The sequence below is a fragment of the Homalodisca vitripennis genome, chromosome X (genome assembly GCF_021130785.1).
Source record: "Homalodisca vitripennis isolate AUS2020 chromosome X, UT_GWSS_2.1, whole genome shotgun sequence".
Taxonomy (NCBI): Eukaryota; Metazoa; Arthropoda; class Insecta; order Hemiptera; family Cicadellidae; genus Homalodisca; species Homalodisca vitripennis.
Window position 1 is genome coordinate 91,084,174 of NC_060215.1, and position 20,400 is coordinate 91,104,573.

At 30.2% G+C, this 20,400-nt stretch overlaps 1 protein-coding gene across 2 annotated transcripts in view; it reads left to right on the forward strand.

The window, feature by feature from the left end:
* Positions 1-20,400, forward strand: part of LOC124369350 (serine/threonine-protein kinase BRSK2-like) — a 152,170-nt gene that overhangs the window by 72,982 nt on the left and 58,788 nt on the right. For both annotated transcript variants that reach the window (XM_046827328.1, XM_046827329.1), the window contains exons 2-7: positions 5,240-5,334; positions 6,409-6,494; positions 14,834-14,974; positions 16,336-16,486; positions 17,142-17,357; positions 17,776-17,975. In XM_046827328.1, the coding sequence (XP_046683284.1) occupies positions 5,240-5,334; positions 6,409-6,494; positions 14,834-14,974; positions 16,336-16,486; positions 17,142-17,357; positions 17,776-17,975 (889 nt within the window). The remainder of the gene's footprint in view (positions 1-5,239; positions 5,335-6,408; positions 6,495-14,833; positions 14,975-16,335; positions 16,487-17,141; positions 17,358-17,775; positions 17,976-20,400) is intronic.

Below are 20,400 nucleotides of genomic sequence, written 5' to 3' on the forward strand. Positions count from 1 at the left end.
TTGAATTTGTCGGCAGAAACTTTCGTATTGGAAATGTATCCCTGGTTTGCACCCTACCCGCCAATTCGTTTACTATTCCCCAAAAACATTTTAGGGTCTTTTCTGTTTTCAGTAATTTTAGAACGATAATATTCTCTCTTAGGCGTGTTTTAATGATGTGCTTAGAGTTTGTCTATAGTTGTGGTAATAATGTTTTAATGACACATTAAAAGGTTGTTTTTTAATTATTTTACTTAACTTATCCCTCGCTCTTATTGAACAAATCAATCCCGCAGATATCCAAGGCTTAAGTTTCTTAGATCTAGTAGATATTTTATTACTTAACTTTGTGGCATTCTCAATTGATTTCTGTACTATATCGTTAAATAGTGTGGAACAAGTATTGGCCTCCAAGGACCGTACTGTACTAAGGGATACATGTACTGTAGTATGTATCCCTAGTAAACATACTACAGTACATCTTGTGTTTCATTAGAAATTACTCAAATTTCATGTTGCGTAGTGATACAAATATTGTAACACCCTTTAGCATCGGCTTGCGTAGTGTTAAACAAATTGTAACACCCATTATTTATATATATTACAAAGGAACATTTATTAAATTTGTATCAACAGGTTATTTGATACCCAAGAAAACAGAAAACAATTAAATATAAGCATTTTTAAAAATTTTTATAGTTCCGTGCAACATGGGGTCACAGGACTAGGCATAGTTCCGTGCAGCAATGAGTTGGAAAATTGTTTTAGTAATTAAATCTAATTTAAATATTTTAAACTATTAAACCATCTGTATAACACTGAAACTAATAAAAAACATGACAAAAAGCCAATAAGGCCATAATTGAAACCTATGGTAATATATTTCTAACTGGCTGACCAATAACATCCATTAACAGTTATGTTACGAGTCTCTTTTAAATGTCTATTAATAAAATTTCAGTTCAGATCATAAAGCTAACATTTTAATTAAATGATTTTAGAAGATTAAATAAGATGTGGTCGTCCCCAAGCTACCTACGTGTCAACAGGTATTTTAAATCGATAGAAACATATCTATGACATATCCATGGATTAAATTTTTAAACGTGTAGTTTTTTTTCTTATGAAAAGTGGGTTCCTTAATATTTTGAGAAAACTTTTAAGATTTTGATTCACATTGAAGTGAATTAACGCATATGTGCTGGGTTTTTCATGTTGCGTACTCCTTATTGGGGAAATGGAATATTTAATTTAATATGCACAGTTAGTGGTGCAGATAATGGAGTTAACTTCTAGATTTAATCCTGAAAAAAGCAGGAAGTGTTTTATAGTTTCCATTGAAAATTATTCCTTGTTGTATGTGACCTGATAGCTCTCTGTTATCTATGACACGCATGGTCATGTTTGACAAAGTAGCTCGTACACGGAATTTCACTTTTAATATTTTCACCGTTATTTCATTTTATATTTTTGATGTAGGTACAAAATAAATAGCGTTTACAGTATATATTTTGTTTTGATTATGCGTGTTTGTGTGTAGCAGAAATGCTGTAAAAATCGTTTTATTTATTTTAAATTACACCAATTCTGTGGTTTAATGTATGTATATATATATATATATATATATATATATATATATATATATATACAAGCAATACGTTTTATATATATATATATATATATATATATATATATATATATACAAGCAATACGTTTTATATATATATATATATATATATATATACAAGCAATACGTTTTATATATATATATATATATATATATAAAACGTATTGCTTTTCTTCTTTATGTTTTGTTTGTTTTCACAATAGAATCAAATTAATATCGCATAATTTATATTCTACATTATATAGGTATGTTAGAATTAAAGATTAAAAAAAAATTAATAACAATAATGAAGTGCCGTAATAATGATATCAAAAGTAAAGGAGATATATAACATAACAAAAATAGTTCTATATTACTTCTATATAGTTGGTACTTTTCAAAACAATACTGTGCATCACATAAAGAACAAGATAAATGTGTCTCCCGTCATAAAGCCAAATCCAACTCCACAAGCCAATAGAGAGCTATTTGGGTAACTGAATTCTAATCCTTACTGAAAACATTGCGATGCAACTCGTTAACGATATGGCTTATTGTTGAACGGCACTTGCGCCAACCTATTTGTTTCCATTTGGACTCCTTATAATAACATCGGTTAGTGCTAGTGAGGAAACGGTTGATTAAGGAACACATTCTTCGTGAAAAGTTCGTTCTACGTAGTTCTCTTGATGGATCAGCTACGAGTATATCCTATCTTGCACATTATCCCAACCTGAGACATTCGTCCAGGTGGACTAGGACGAAATACTGTCAGCATATAATTAGAGAGATGACTTTAAGAGTGGCTTTAAGGAGGCTTATCTTCGGCGGTCTTGTTGAATGAGTAGCTAGGGAGCAGATAATATCTGTAAAAACACTCTCGTCAGAGCCCTCTTGCGCCTTATATAAGGAGAGGCAATGTTGCACAATACCGGCAACCATTGAAGGGCAAGTCCAATATTGTATCTTTATTCCTGAACCAAACATGATAATTCTGAAGGCAAAATTTTGAAATACATTTTCACTACTGTAATAACGTAACTTTCTTAAAAACGGGTAATAATTTTTTTTAACACGTCATTTTTGTTTTGTAACATACAAATTCATTGTGTTAATTTATTTCTAAATCCAGTGATGGATTATTTTTAATGTATTTTTAGAGTTTATAAATAATTATTAAGTTCTTTTAGTAATGGGAATTTGAGTGCCATGTTGCCATATATGTATACAAAAATATATATTAAGAGAGTAAAATGTAAGTAGCATTTTACACCGTCCCACTATGTTGCTACATATATTTATTACAGTTAGTGTGAGCCGCGATGAATATTTTACAAACATCAAGCAACACGTATCCCTCTATTATAATTACACTATTATAATGATCTCTCTATTATTATATTATAGCTACGACCATCAGCAGTAACCGACTACCTGTTCCCGAATGAGCTGCCTCAAAAGTTGTATGATTTACATTTTCACTGTAAACACGTTGCCTCACACTCCCCCAAAAGAGAAATGGTGTTAGGCCATTTGGGGATGGTGGCCAAACAACACGTCCTATCCGAACATGAGGGAGTGTTGCAACAAAGGAACCCAGGATCAACATTGTCTGTAAGCGGTGACACTCCACCTTGTCGAAAATGTGTTTATTATCATGTTGTTGAATTGTATGCTGCTTTAACGTGTTGAGGTTCAACAATATTGTTTATAGTACTTTCAGCAAAGCGGTAGGGATCAATAATGAGATTCCGTGGAAGTGCCAAAAATGTATCTTTAGAGAAAGGAGAGGGGGGTGTTTATGTTAATGTCTACAGAGAAGTTTGTATTATCTTCTGTCTGCAATGTGTGCAATAACTTAAGATTTATATAGTACACTTAAGTTTTACTTTGTAAACTATTTAGGAACATTTAGTTCATTGCTACATTTCCAAATGGACTTCTTTGAGCTACTTAAGGAAGATCTTCACATTTTTCAGTAAACCAATTGATAGTTGTGGTCTTAATTGAGTATTTATGATCCAAATCAAGTAAATGTATGGTGCCTGTTTCTTTTAACGGTTTCCCGTAAAGGTATATAAAGCAAACTAGGCTAGTACAAAATTTATTTTACTTTGTACAGCTACTATATTCACTGATTACCTAAAACCCCGGGCTACTCATTCCTCACAACAGTAGTTATCCTAAACAGAGTAAATAAATCTTTAAGAAACAGCTGTTTCTAATTTTAAATTGTGGCATTTTATAACTGCGATGTCAAAATATCATAAACATTAAAAAAGCTAAAACATCTGGTAAAATAAAATAGTCCAAAGAATACAGATATTTTAACACATCACTAGTTAGAATTACAGGAATAACTCATAAAATGTACATTCTGCTTCTGTATTCCACGTTTAACAGATGTGCATGCCGATTTTCATTCAGAAAGTAAAAACGCAATACTTTACAAACAAATAAAGTACAGAACTGGCCATTTTGGTAGGCAATTTCGGTTATTAAATGTTTGAACTCTTTAGTTGTCTTTATGCAAATGTCATATGCAATTTTTAAAATTTTATTTTTAATTTACTAAGAATTTTCTTTTTGGTAAGCAGGATATTAATTGTCTTTTAACTTTCGTGTGTATAATGTTTTCCTAAAGCTTAGTTGTGTACATTATTAAACCCGTACATTACATTATTATCTATGATTGTGTCACTTTCAAACGACGAAGAATTAATTATGAGTTAATTTTTGTACTAGTATATTATGTGTTTTTTCTAGTTTTGATGCCAACTTTAATCACTCTTTAAATGGATTTTTATCAATTGTGGTATATGATTAGTAATAAGACCATTTATTATTATTCGTTAACATATAAATACTTTTATAATTTACAAATAAAACCAATTACGTTCTGAACTATTTTAGGTTGGGTGTTAGTATCAAACTCGGAGGTTAGGACGAAAGACATATTTTCACTATGTTAAAAATTGTATTTGTTGAAAATTGTGATGCCAAATTTTGTCAAAATGAGTAAAAATATCTCAAACAAGAAAATGTGTTTCTTAACAGTCAATTGCTAGAAAAAAGAACTGAGGTAATTAATGTCCTGCTCTTATGTAGACACATTTCAGTTTTTTCCCGGACATTTGCCATCGTTCAGTGAAACAAGAAATCAGTAACACTACGTTTCGAGATCTGCAATCTGATCTCTTCTTCAGGTAAAGAACTAACCTAATACATAATTACAAACTAGGTTGAGATAAACAAATCATACCAAAGCGTTGTGGCACGCCTAACTCAGGAAGCTCAGAATGCAGATCTCTAAACGTAGTGTTACTGATTTCTTGTTTCACTGAACGATGGCAAATGTCCGGAAAAATCCTGTTTTCTTCACAATCCTTCCATTGTCAAAAATAACCTTCAAACAAAGAACATTTCAGTTATTGTTTTTTCTTTATTTTTGCACATGTAATGTTTCCCTCATAGTTTATAATACCTGTACAATAAATCCTCATCAATAATTGTTTAACTGCCGATTAACAAAGAATTAGTTATGAGTAATTTTTTTAACTTATATGTTATGTGTTATATTTTAGTTTTCTATTTTTCATGCCCAACTTCAATCTTAAAATTGTTACTTACTAATTGTTGTGGTCTATGTTTCAGGACTTGTGAAGCTAGGCATCCACTGTGTCACAGGCAAGAAAGTTGCCATCAAGATCATAAACCGTGAAAAACTTAGTGAATCAGTGCTTATGAAGGCAAGTATGCAAAATAATTATAGTGAAAATAGTTAACATGCAAATGGATAAAATAGAGCTCGGTTACAATAGATTTTTCTTTTTTTTATGTAGGTGTGGCTTATAATTTTTAAGGCACAACCGTGTAAAGAAACTTGCAGTAACAAACATACATGGTCTGAATTTAACTGTATTGTGTCTATAAGCTAGAAAGTAGGTTTCTTCATATTATCAGCTCTAATTTTGGTTTATTATTTTCTCTTTTGCTTTCTCATATCTCACTGTGTTTGACATCTATGAACATGCATACAAAATTATTGTGTTGTATTCGTGTTGGCCATATTGTTATATAATTTATTTCAGTGTTCGAAATTGAAATTAAAACAAATATACTGATTTAAGAATTATAGACTTGCAATGGCTACTTCCACCCAATCCTAAAAGTGGCATGAAAAATCCTGAAAAAGATGCAATCAGTTGTAATTAACCACAACCTAAGTTAGGGATCTTAGTAAGAACCCCTTATTGTTATTACTAACACATTTTCACGTAACTTATAAATTTGTAGAAATAAGATCTGTAACTGTTTAAATGTAGTGCCCACTTGGTATATACCTTGGATGTGATTAAGTGTGGAAAATATTGTTAACCTACAAGAATTACTAAGGCTTTCCCCATTTAAGACCACTGCTCATACAAGTTTGTGTAATTTAAGAAATTGAAAAACACTAAATATACATCTGAAAACTTTTTAAATGTTAGGTGAAGCCAAGAAGGTCAGACTGATACTTTAAAATATTTAATGCTTACAATTACTGATGTGGGATTTAAAAGTATACAAATTTATTTATGTAGAAATGAAAAAATAAACAATGGTGAAAAAATCATATTTTTCGTATATTATGGGGGGAAATATTGAATTTAACTACACCTCATTTAGGATCCATGGTAATAATAAAATATTGAAAACGTTCTATTATATGATTTTATTTAAAAACTTATTCTACATAAATATGTGAGAGTATTAGCTATTGTCAATTAAGGAAAAGTTATTCCCATAACTAAATGTGTAACGTTCCTACAATGAATTTACAGGTGGAGAGAGAGATTGCAATAATGAAGCTCATAGACCATCCCCATGTTCTCGGATTGTCTGATGTCTACGAAAATAAAAAATACCTGTAAGTATAATTTTACTGGCTTAAAGGTTACCATAAGATTCCATGAGTGGTTGTTCTCATATACCATCTGTCTAAGATATATGTACCCACAGCTTGTTTATACTACCATATTATGCCAAATATTCTATAATCTGTATAAATTAAAATACATATTTTCACAATTATTAGTAAATCACAAATGTATTACAGCTTGTATGAAGTGGTTAATTGACAAAACACATTTAGATACAACTCATAAATTTCATAAAGCTGTTAATCATGAATTTCTTAATTGGGTTTTGTTGTTCGGTATAAAGTACATAAGATCAACGGAATATAAGTAACTATACCATAAAATGCAAAAAAAGACAAATGGATTGAATAAACTAAAAATTAATACCTTACTCCACAAAACAAGGCTTTAAATCACCCCAAGGCTTAATATTACCTCAAGATAAGGTTTTTGCTCCTAAATTTTGAAATGTACCTATTCATTTCTTAAACTACTTGAATTATCAAGAACATTTCAATAAATAATATCACATTGTAATGATATTGTTACCGCATTAAATAAAAACGCCATTTTGCAGTCCATTTTAGCTACAGTTATATTGCATTTTGTAGTGCCATCAGCATATTTACATGTCTGACAAATTGTTTGATTGCATCGCTGTGTATTCACTGCCAGAATTTGAAGAGAATGATTGTGCTGATTTTTATAAAAGTTTCATTATGCTTAATGCAATTGTTGGTAGTGCAAGTTGTAAATAAAATTAGGTTGTAAATTGTCTGTGCACTATCAATGGGAATATAATATCTATATTACAAATTTATTTATAACATAATTGGTAGAAACCGTTTTTACAGATAGATAAGTAAGAATATTGTTTTGTGAAAAGTACTTAATAATTGTGAAAACAGTAATTACAGTTTTTATATCTAAATAACTGTAAGACGTTTAATAAACGCATTCACAAGTTGTCATGGCTATCAGTGAAATTGACTAGTTACTTTTCAATGTCCAGCCATGAACATATTTTAATAAATTTGTAGGTTATAGTACTAGTACTAAAATTAATTTTGTTATGGTATTAAAGTTGTTCCTGATGAGTATATATAGTTACAAAAATTAATAGTATCAAATAAATAGAAACTACACATCTAATTAAAATTTGGAATCTGTTGCACCTATCAATTTGAATTAAACTTCAATAATTCATGTTTAATTCCAAAATGCATAATTTTGGTTCAAATTCCATCTACAGGGCTTAAGTTGATACATACTCATAGATTCTTCTTCTTATGCAAAGAAAATTTTCTCTCATACAAAAATACTTACATGAAAACTTTCTAGGCTTACGATGATAGCCTCAGAATACATTAAATTTTATAAATTTAAATTGCGTCATAATAAGGCCCTTTGGCCACAAGGCAACCATCATTTCAAATTTCAGGCTATTAGCATTTGAAGTCAAAGAGAGTATTTCTGCTAATAAAATAACAGAAGTTCCTCATCCATCCTGCATTTTTTATACTAAACAAAGACATTGTTATAGTGTTTATTTCAAGACCCACAAGTGAAATTTAAGTGTAAATTTATGTATTCTTAAGACATCTGCGAATTAGTAACTAATTTTTAATAATTATAGAAATATTGTATATATGTGTATATATACTACAATAGTAGGCTACTATAATATTTATGATCAAAGTCTCAAAGTCACTGAAAATTAGGTAGGTTTATATATACCGCCAAAGATTATAAATTAGTTATTATTTACATTAGGAGTTCAAAGGTATTCCAGAATATCAGACTTGTTTGGAAAGTTTTCATGCATAGTTTTTCATCAGTTTGTTATGATATAATGAAATAAAATTAAAATAATCTCTTTTTGAAGGTGAATTGAGTTAATAAAAACAAAACAACTAATTATAAATACAATATTTATTAATGTTGTACCATAAACACATCACAACAAATGTTACACAATAGCAGAAATTCTATTTATTTAGGTTTTGTTTTGTTAGGATATGAAAAAGTTATATGTATATGTACAAAATACAATAATTACTGAAGATGTTATAAAATAAATTCAAAGAAGACTCAATTATCCATTTACCATTTACATATCTCACTAATAATACTCCCAACAATCAACCCTGCAGACTCCGCTTCAGTAAGTCTTTCAACTCAGTCTTGAAACAAGTGTAACTGTCAATGATTATGATATTGTCAAGGAGCTGATTCCATCAGTAGTAGGGAGAGCCTATTAATCGCCTCCAAAATTAACATGCAAAGGGTACTTGTGCTACAGAAAAAAGCAGTCCGTATACTAACAGGATTAGGACCCCAGGAATCCTGTAAAGACGCCTTTAAACAGGAAAAATTACTGACTGCAGTAGCTCTGTACATCCTAGAAGCAGTTATTTATGCCAGTCAACAAAACCTGACAAGAGGAGCTGATGTACATTCCTACAACACAAGAGCGGCACAAAATTATACACTTCCAACCCATCGACTGACCCTGTTTGAAAAACAACCCACATATGCCGGAACAAAATTTCTAAACATCCTACCACAAGAGGTCAAAAACACCACAAGACAACAGCAGCTCAGAAGAAAACTGACTACCTGGCTTCTTCACCGCCCTTACTACTCAATTGAGGAATTCCTGGACTGGAGGAGAAATGATGAATCAACACCTTTTCAACCAACCTGAATTAATACAAATTTACATTATTTGTATACGTATGTAATGACACCATTCTAATCTCAAAGATTATGAATAAAGCATATTGTCTATTGTCTATCGTATAATGATATTTAATGTACAGGAAAGCATAGAAGAAACTAGAAGATATAAAGTAAGATATAAAATAAAAAATATAAAGACCCATGTTTCTTTTAGCGATTGAAACATCACAGAAAGTAGGATTAGTTTTTCAACTAAAAGTTACTACCGTTTTGAGGGGTTCCGAGCAATGATTTCAAAATGCTTCTTAGCAGAATCAATGGCTGATTGTGTGTTGAATGGACTGTCAATTCAGCAATTAGTACAGTTGTAATGATATAAAATAAAGTTGAACATCATTGTTCAAGATATTTTACATTGTTAATAAAGCATGATAGATTTTCTCAATTGGGCCTTTAAGGAACTTCTGAGTAAATGAAAAAAAAATCTTATATACATACCACAAAAATACTCAAAATATAATTTCTTAAAGATTAAATTTTATTTAGTGAATAAGGCCTAGATACAGGACAAAAACTGGAAGGGTTCATTGAAAGAGATGGTAAGGAGTTTATTTTTAACTTAAATTTGTTTTTATTTTATGTTTGCAGTCTTTTTGAAAGTGAAACACAATTTTGCATTAATAATTCTTTCTTATTCTGTAAGTCTTCAAAAAATACTTAACCAATTTAGTATGATTCCTTGCATTAATATTGAGGTGTAGTTGGATATTTAAAGAATTTAAAAATTGTCTTATGTGATGGAGTGCAGGATATTGGGAGTGTATAATCAATGAACAGTGTTATTTTTCAGAAATTTTGTAAGCATTACCTCAGAAATTTAGTTGACTTTGAACCTGAATACTACAAATATTATAAAGATTTAGCAATCTCACAATTCTTGAAAAATTAAGTGTTTGCTTTATCAGACAAAAATTATTGGAATCTTTTTGAAACTTTATAAATACGATTTAACAGCAGTAAATACTTGTATTTAGTAATTTACTAGCATTTTGTTGCAATATAAATATGGATACTCGTGAAGTATGGACAACAGACATAAAGCATTCACTAGAAGCAAAATGCATTGTAAGCTGAATATGAAATGGCATATGTACGAACATAGTCATTGAACAATACATCAGAACTGTGTAAAAGAGATTTTCAGTTTGCTGACAGTTAGTGATTTGCAGGCATTGTGGTACTGCTCTTTCTCATTATTTGTTTTGAGGATTTAATTCCAAAAGTAGCCTATTCCCAAAAAATATCTATGCTAAATTATATATTTTTTAAACATTTATTTCACGTTCTATTTGGCTCATAAGCAGATAGCATCATTGTTTAGTATACATTGTTTCGTCGGTGGAGTAGGATGTGGAGTATACTACAGTGTCTGGTATTTTTGTCACTCTAAGTGTTTAACAAACACAACAGGTTACAACAGCTGAGGCTGAAAGGTGGAATGCAGCTCACCGCCTACCGGTACACAACTGGAGCTGGCCTTACATAAGCACAATATGTTTGTGTGCAAATGGGCTATTGCCAACAACTTAGATCCAATCATGTCTTTAAAGAGGGCGCTTCAGCCACTTCAATGAATTACTGAAAACAATGAATGAGGAACAATTACCTTAACCTGATGCAAATTTGAAATTCATTTAAATATTAATACAGCACTAAGACTAATCATATCTTAAAAAATGACATCACTATTGATGATTATATTTTAATTATGTAGTATAGTTCACATCTAATTCACTTGTAGTACATGAAACAATTTTGAATCAAAAGAATGAAGGGTTCATAACGAAAATAAATCTATACTACTTAAAAATAAAAACTACTAAAATTCATTGTACTTCATCTATTAAACCCATAAACAGGATGTTTGTAAACAGTTTTACTAAAGAATGTAATTAGACTGGGAGTAAGAAAGTGTATTGATCATTAAATAAATAATGTAAAATGTGAGTATGATGTGTAGAAAACAATCATGTATAGGATTGATTACATTCTCAAAAACAAGTTCAACTTACTAAACATCTGTCATTAAATTAAGCTTAATCCCTTATAACTAGTTATCTTTAACAATAATAGAGCATAACATTAAAAAAAGAACAGGTAAAAATAAACAAAACAGCAGTATTAAAACTGAGAATAAGGAGGAAATAGCAATGTAAACTTAATTTATATATTATTATTAAAATCACTTACAAAACAAGACAGTAGTCAAGTACATTAAGGTGTTTTCTTAACATTAATTGATAGAAATAATATTCAATTGGGTATTTGTAATTTGAAGAATTCTATTCAATTTCACACAGATTCTAATTATTAAATAAATGTACAACCTAGCTGAAATGACACTTCTCATTTCACTCATTCACAAACTGTATATAAAGTATTTTAACTTTTACCATGAATTGAAACTGAAGCAACCAAACCAATACTTTGCTATAAAATCGGAAAGTAATATAATTTAATGCAAAGTATTTATTCAATTTTATAAGATAGGATGTTTGATAGCCATTACATTAATGCTTTTTCAGAATTTTTTCATCGTGAAATAATTGAATGAATTATTAAGGTTTTACTCAACCTTTGATGACCTCCCTTTGCATTAATTCATTTTTTTCATTTTACAGCTATAATCTAAATTCAGAAAGTTTTGGTTCTTAATTATATAGGTTGCTATATTATACTTATGTAAATTGATAACAGTTATGATTTTAAATTTAACATAAAATAGACTTACAATGGTCTAAAGGTTTGGATTTAGAAATTACATTAATATTTAATTTTCTCCACTGCACTTGCCATAAAGAAACAAATCATGTCTAAATATAGATTGGATAAAAGCAAAATTGGCAGATTTTGTATAATAAGCAGGAACTGAATTAAGGAGACGTTTCAACACTAACGTAAACTGTCATCATACTGAATATTATTTATTGATTTCAAGATGAAAAATATATTTTGCTTTTTATCTTCATCTAGCATAAAACCATTTGATTGGAACCACTGAGACATTAGTAATTGTTGATTAGCACAACTGAATAAGTTGATCAAAGTTTCGGATGTATTAAAAATAAGTGGCATCACAGCGTAGATGAGAGTAGTGGCTTGTATTGGAGCTGGAAATTCATTTTCAAGTCATTTAATAATTTCAAAGATAATTATTTACAATAGTGTGTTACAAATGTTTTTAAAATTAATCCAAATCTTTCTAAATTATTTTATACCAATGAGTGTATCATCACTTTGGCTCTACTCAGGTATCAGTACAGATTCAAAGATCACCTTACAAAGATTACGTAAGGGTGCTTTTCTACTTTACAACGTGACACAATAGTGCTGTGCACAACATTTATGATGATGTTGGAAACAAGTTATATTGTACTTAAGGAAATGCATTATAACCACACAATATAATATGATAATGTTTATTCACAATGCATCAACATTTCTGATTGTTACAAGAAAATGTAGAGCGTGCCTTGTTTGAAGTCCGATTTTTTACTTTCATTTCAGGAGATGAAACAAGGGTAATCTACGATGTGATACAAAGCTATTATTTAACAATTGAAGATTTTATTTAAAGTTATATATTTATCATGGACAAGAAAAAGTGTCATGTTGTGTAAAAGTGGCCCATAATAAAATTAATATTGTAACACCAAAAATTTTAATAGCACTATTATTTATTTTATTTTATTTTTATTTATTTATTTATTTATTTATGTTGCACCAGTTTTACAGATATATGAATACTAATTTAAAAGTACACTTTGATTTATATTAATATTAAGTGACATTGGTTGCTTACATGAATGGTATAAGTGAAATATTAACATTATTTTAGAGCAAATATCAAAGAAACATAATAACTAATAATACATTTTTAAGCATGCTACATTAACCCATAAATAAGTGGTGTTTGCACAATATATTTTTAACAATATACGTGACATGTTCTTAATTTTAAAGAGTTCTGAAGTGAAAAATATTAAGTAATTGATATAGAATATAGGCAAATGGTCCTACAAAATTAATTTTCTACCAGGGTCATATATAGTAGAATTTCCTAAGCAATAAATTTTATCATGATCATTAAGTCTTGGAGACATTCTCTAACATTAATGTGAAACTCAAAAGGATGCTTGACATGCTAGTATAATTGAATCATCTCATCCATTTCACCAGCCTCAGAATTTGTGGAGGTGAAATGGGCTTTTGGTTGTGAATTTTCAAAAACTTCATTTGAATTGAGATATTTTCTCTAGTTTCCCTGACTAATTTTTAACTCTGCATCGTTATCAGCTTTTACAACTGCTGTGAATCACCAGCGTAAAGTATTAATGTTGTTAGATACATTTATAGGCAAGTTATTCACATATAAAAGGAATAAAAGACATTCCAAAATTGACCCTTGTGATGCCCTAAACCTGATTTCTTCCCATTCTGACTTAAAGGTTGTATTATTTTTCTGAATTACTGTTCTTTGGTACCGGTTTCTAAGGTATGAATTTGGCAATGAAATATAATCTACTAAAAAACTATAATTACAAAGTTTTCTAAAGAAGAATTCAATCATTAATTCAATCAAATGCCTTAGATAAGTCACAGAAGATGCCCATTGTTCTCTGTGATCCATCCTAGGTCAAGGATACCTCATTAACTAAATTTGATATTGCAGTTGCTGTTCTCAATCCTTTTCTGAACCCAAACTGTACAATTGCCAAATTGTCATTTTTTCTTAAAAAGATATGATTTGGTTTAAAAGCCAATTTTTCAAAACTTTAAGAAAATGTTGGGAAACTGAGACTGGTCGATAACTGTCAAGATTACACAAGTCACATTTCTTAAAAATAGGCATGAGTTCATCATACTTTAAGAGCTCTGGAAAAAAGAATACTTTAAATGATTGACTTACAATGACCACTAGAGGCTTTGCATAAACTAGGCAACCTCTTTTATTAAATTAGGAGTTGTTTCATCCCAACCCACTGATTTTTTGTTACTTAGGGATTTATCAACTTTATCTGGAATAGTACTATGAAAATCAAATGCATACCATTCATTAGTTTTTACACTCATTGCAAGATTTAATGATTTCTGTTCAAGGAGGCAGCCTCAGTAAACTTTAACCAAAATCGCTACAACTATGATTTCAAGTCACAAAATCTGAAATTTTAAACTAAGGCAATATATTATGTAATTATGCTTAAATAATTCAGACAATTTTTAAAACCGTCTTCGCAAATTGAGTTACATGGAGTTTATCCTGGTTTACATTGCACTAGAACGTCTGATGCTGTAATAGGGGAGTGAACTCTCGAAGAATTTGGAAATGAAGGGTTTAGCTATGGAACAGTGTTTTAAATAATTTCCCCCTCATTTTTTGTAAATTTTAGGTATTTAAATTTATATAACTCATCACCTCCTGATGCCTTTGACTATTGCTTAGTTCAAAACAATTGTGTTAATCCACTAAATAACTTTTGGAAATCATTTTCCATGACTTTTAAGACTTTTAAAAATCAATTAAAAGGACATTTTAGAGTTAGAGGAGTTATATTTAAATACTTAAATGTCAAATAATGTATACTAAAACATTATTTGTTTTCAGGTATCTGGTGCTAGAACATGTTTCTGGGGGAGAACTGTTTGATTACTTAGTTAAAAAGGGAAGGTTAACGCCTAAAGAAGCCAGAAGGTTTTTCAGACAAATTATATCCGCCCTAGATTTCTGTCATAGTCATTCAATTTGGTAAGTTCAGTGTGTTTTATCATTCTACTTTATATTTGTTCAAAACGGATGTCAGAAGAAATTGTACAAAGTTTTAGTTTTTATACTTATTTGGTCAGTGTTTGATCATCTTGTTAATTTTCTACTTTAGTCTGTGCGGAAATATTGCTAACACAATTAAAACTTGAAATATGTTTACAAGACTATCATACCTATGATATTCATGCATACATTTTGCATTTCTGATAACTCAGAAGTAGTGAATTTTTATGGAAAAAATAATCTTATATATATTATTTAGAATGTTAAAGTTATCGAGTAAATGAAAAACTTTAACTCAATAACATTTGTGGCCCATCCATACAAAAACTAACTTTTAATATTCAAAATTAATAAGTATATAATAGACATTTTAAATACCAAACTTGTATGTAACTGAAATAAATAGTTCAGTCAAATAGTTAAGTCAAATAATAAAAAGAAATTGCCTTGTATCTATTCTTGGATTAAATATTTTATGAAAGAAAGGTGATATAAAAGATATTGCAGTAAAGGTATTTTCAAATAAGATTATATTAGGTTCTTAAGAATGAACGTATTTGTATCCCACTTGTGTGTATGAATTTCATAAAGAACATATTCTTATCAGATATGTATTGGTACAGTTTATTTCTGCTTATTACAAGAATTGTTATTGAAAAAAGAAGTCTTCTGATAAAATATATAAGTAAATATTCTGCAGTTAAACTCCTAAAATGGCTTGGTTACTGACCTTACCATTCTACACAATGTAGAATCATACCTTTACATAGTGTATCATTTATTTTAGGAATGCTTTAAAATGTTGTTTGCTATTATATTGTGTATTACTGTTTATAATGTATGTTCAGCAAAAATTTTCAAACAAAATCTTAATATTCAACAGTTCAATATTTTATGTATATATAAAACCTAAGTCTCCTATATTTTTGGCTGTTGTTGTCTGAAAATTTCGAGTAATATCAGTGGTATAGCCAGAGAATACTGGTTGGGTAGAGTTGAGGGCATTAAATACTTTACCTTCTGTAATTCATGTTCTTCCATGTAAACTTGCCTATACTATTTCAACTAACCTATAGTGTAGAACTAATTTGTATAATAGTATTAATACAACAATTATTTTTTAGTTAAAACTACTAAAGTATTGTATTTCAACATAATAATCACTGTGACTTTTAAAGTATGTCAAATAATCACTAACTTCCAGAAATCATAAGTAAAAAATACATTTAATTTTACTATCAGTACTTTAAATTTTTTGATAGAGGATACATTTTAAGAAAATAAGAACTAATGGAAGTACTATTTCTATCGTTTTAATCATTCATTTTATGCTCTTACAGCCATAGAGACCTAAAGCCTGAGAATTTACTGTTAGATGAGAAGAATAATATAAAAATAGCAGATTTTGGAATGGCCTCATTGCAGCCTGGGGGTAGTATGTTGGAGACCAGTTGCGGCTCACCGCACTATGCCTGTCCAGAAGTCATTCGGGTACGTTTGTTGTAGTTACATTTTCATGAAATTTCTTTTATATTATTTTTATAATTGATATATTGATTTATCTACATAAGTAACATATTTAACATTATCTCTTCATTGTATTTATTTTAAAATGGTTTCCATCACGCTTTAGAAATTCAATGTTTAGTGCTTCAATTTCAGCTATTAATTTTTAATCCTTGCCTGTTTCTCTCCAAAAATTGTGTGCCTTTTGATTTTTGTTAGCTAGTTCTTTCACTGATTTTTTCTCTACCTATAGTGTCATGGTATAGCTACCTTAATCTTCTACACCTAATTGAAGTAAATGAAATGAAATGATTGTATTCTCTTATTAACAAAAGTTTTTTTTTAAGGAGAGACAGATCTCCTTTTAAGCCTTACTCTGCCCATCCTCATGGGTCACTGGCCTTTGAGAGGATCTTATCACACGGAATAAAGGGGAAAGTCTTTACAGTACAAAGTTGAAGGTACTGATAAAAAGTACTACAGTCACAAACAGAATTTGAACCTCTGCTAAGACAAACTATTTTACTACACCATTCTTTGTATTGTTGTGTTAGTCATGTATATTACTGTCCTGTTTGAGTGGGAAATTGGGTTCTTATATATTTCTTATTTATAGTTATCATAACTTATTGTAACTCAGGGGGAGAAGTACGATGGGAGGAGAGCTGATGTGTGGTCATGTGGAGTGATCCTGTACGCTCTTCTGGTGGGTGCTCTGCCCTTTGACGATGACAACTTGCGTCAACTCCTGGAGAAAGTGAAGAGAGGGGTATTTCACATACCTCACTTCGTGCCACCTGACTGCCAAAACTTGCTGCGAGGAATGATTGAAGTAAACCCTGAGAAGCGACTCACTGTAAGTCTTTCTCACTTCACTTCAATTAAACATGCTGTATGCATTAGTATCCATGGTATTTTGACACTAAATTAAGTTGTTAATAATACCCTGTACCTTATAGTATTGACAGTAATAAAAAAATGTAAATTATGAATCTCAAGCAAAATTTACTGCAACTGTTTTTGTAAATATTTTGTTTATATATATATATATATATATATATATATATATATATATTTGTTACATATGTTTATTTTTTAATGACACATTTCCAATAATTCTACTTCCAAAAAGAGAGTTTAGAGTTTAAAATTGGTCTCAAGAAGGCATTAAAAAACTGTTATTTTTATATTTGCAGGTATTATAAATATCTTATTATTATTATTGGAAATGAATGTTTACTGGAAAATTAATGTTTTGTTTTGATATGACACAGCTGGCAGACATAAACAGGCATCCATGGGTGACTGCAGGGGGAAAAGGGGAGCTTGAACTAGAGCTGCCGATGATGGAAGTGGTTCAAACCCACATTATCCCATCTGTGGAAGAGATGGACACAGATGTGCTACAAGCCATCTCCAGCCTTGGATGCTTCAAGCATCGAGACCGACTCATACAAGACTTACTTGCTCCTAAGTAAGTTTAAAAAAATTATAAATGAGAAATTATAAGGTCTGAATCCTGTTACATTCCAGCAGTTATTTAAACATAATCATACCTATTTGTCACATTTTATGGGCTAATTCTGTTGCTCTTACGTATATAGGATGCAAAGTTACAGCTGCAACTTTAAAAATAAAGCATCATTAACCCATATCGCACAGTAAAATGTTACTCCTCCCTCTGAACTTGCACATTTCTAAGGTATTTTATCTCTATAATTCAAAGTGAAAAAGAAAGAAAAGTCTTTACAATTCAAACTACCCTGCTCTTGAAATGACCAGCCAGATTTCTATAAACTACAATTGAATTAATTTTGTTAAAAGGGCACAAGTCCGCAACGATTAATTTTACAGAAAAGAATAAAAATTACATAATTTTTTTTGTTTAGAAAAAAGTGAAATTTTTAAAGTTGTAGAATACTAATCTTACCTTAACACATATGCTGTAAAAGTTCAACCATGATAAATTTATATTCAGTGGGAATAATTAACCTAAAACATGATTGTATTTGAATAAATTACTTTAAAGTCCAAGGCAAATAATGGGCAACATATTGTTTAAAAAATTATATATTTTATCTAAATTATTACAACTTTTAGTATTTATTGAACTTAAAGGAGGATAAATTAACTTAAATACAAAGTTTAAAGTCAACAAATACAAAATGTCAAGGTCATAGAAGAGAAACTGACGGCATTTTGCCTTTTTGGCTGCATGCTTAGTTTTCTGGATTTTCATTGTCAGTTTCATTCTCATAGTCACTGTCTGGTCCACCATTGTTTATTGTAGGCTATTTGTAGATTTCATCATAGAAAGCAGAGTACACATCGGGTATATATTCCTTCACTTTTAATACGTCACCAAGCTTTACTTGTTTTATGGGAACCTTATTCTCTATGCGTTTTGAGTTGGGGAGAAAACACGCTTCGTTTTGCTCATGAAGAATTAGTTGTGACAAATGAGGCCATTGATAATAGTAAAAGCTTTAATGCTTCCTTTCTCTTCAGATTTGTATTCAAAATGGTACAAATTACTTATTTGAAATATTACTTTACCTTTTTAGCCATTTTTGCCTCTAGTTTCGTTTGAAATACATATTTTTTTGTAGTATTGCTTCATCCATGTTTTAAAATTGAGGATTTTGTCTGCAGTAATCAAATTTACAGAGAATTTCCTGGAATTGAAGAACTTTTCTCTATGATATCTTTTACTTGCCTGATTTTTATTTTGACCTCCACAGTTGTCACAATACAGATGCAACTCAGTGTACTATTTTTTTTCTTCATTGAGCTTAGTGTAAAACTTTTTACTTTTTCTTATGTAACTAATTTTTCCACCACAGCAGCCCTTTTGGAAGACTTGTTCAGGTGGGGTGAATGGATTTTTACATTAAGCCCCCCACAAACAGCACAAGTATCCACTTGAGGCCTTCCAAACCTAAAATTTAAATTTTCCCTGTAGTACAACCAATAAAAAGTAGCTCATTCTGGTGGTTGTGTTTTCTTGGTAAAACAATCGCCACATCTGTTTCAATGTTAAACTTGCATTTATGTAATACACTTTTTTACTGCCGTAGTGAGACTTTTAATGGGAAAGATTTTATAGGATTTTTTACAATTCCTTTAACCTCATCAGAGAGTGTATTAGTTGTTCCTTTACCTCTTTTGTCTACTGGTACTTCACCTAAGAGTTTTAAATTTCGGATTCATTGTTTTTCACTTCAAATCCTTTAAAACATACCTTGGTTCTCTTGCTTCCATTTACAGCATGGTACTTAAAAGACGCAGTTTTCTGTGCTCTTTGAGGAGTGTCTTTGGCTGGGCTTCGTCGTTGAACTTCCATAGCATCAATTTGACCTTAGAGAAACAAATTTTGTTCATTTTTTGACGATATGTTATAGAATTTTGAACAAAATACAAATAAAGTTACTAAACAGTGTTGGTATTAGAATTGGCTGGTGTTGGTAATCTCAATTTGTATGTGGTATGTTGTGTACAATGTTGTAGTATGGTGTTACTGGTATGGTATGATACCATGATAAAAGCATCTTGTGCGTAGTATGATGTTGTAATTAACATCACAGGTTTGCCCTTAAAAGGTGGTTAGATGTATCTCATTCAAAATAATAAATGGCCTTAATTGGGAAAAAAATATTCTAGTAACATATATTAATTGTGTAAGCCTAAAATAATAAGAGTAAATCTTATCTGCAAGCAAACTCAGGATGCTTAGATGCTACTGTTTTTCAACTAAGACTAAGGTACTCCATCCCTTTCAGACGAGCAATTTTATTCATTGTCCGTTGATATGTTTCAGGATTGGCATATTTCCTTTTACGAGGACTTGGATAATCATTCATATTTGTCAATAATGCACCACAGTACCGACTAGTTCAAAG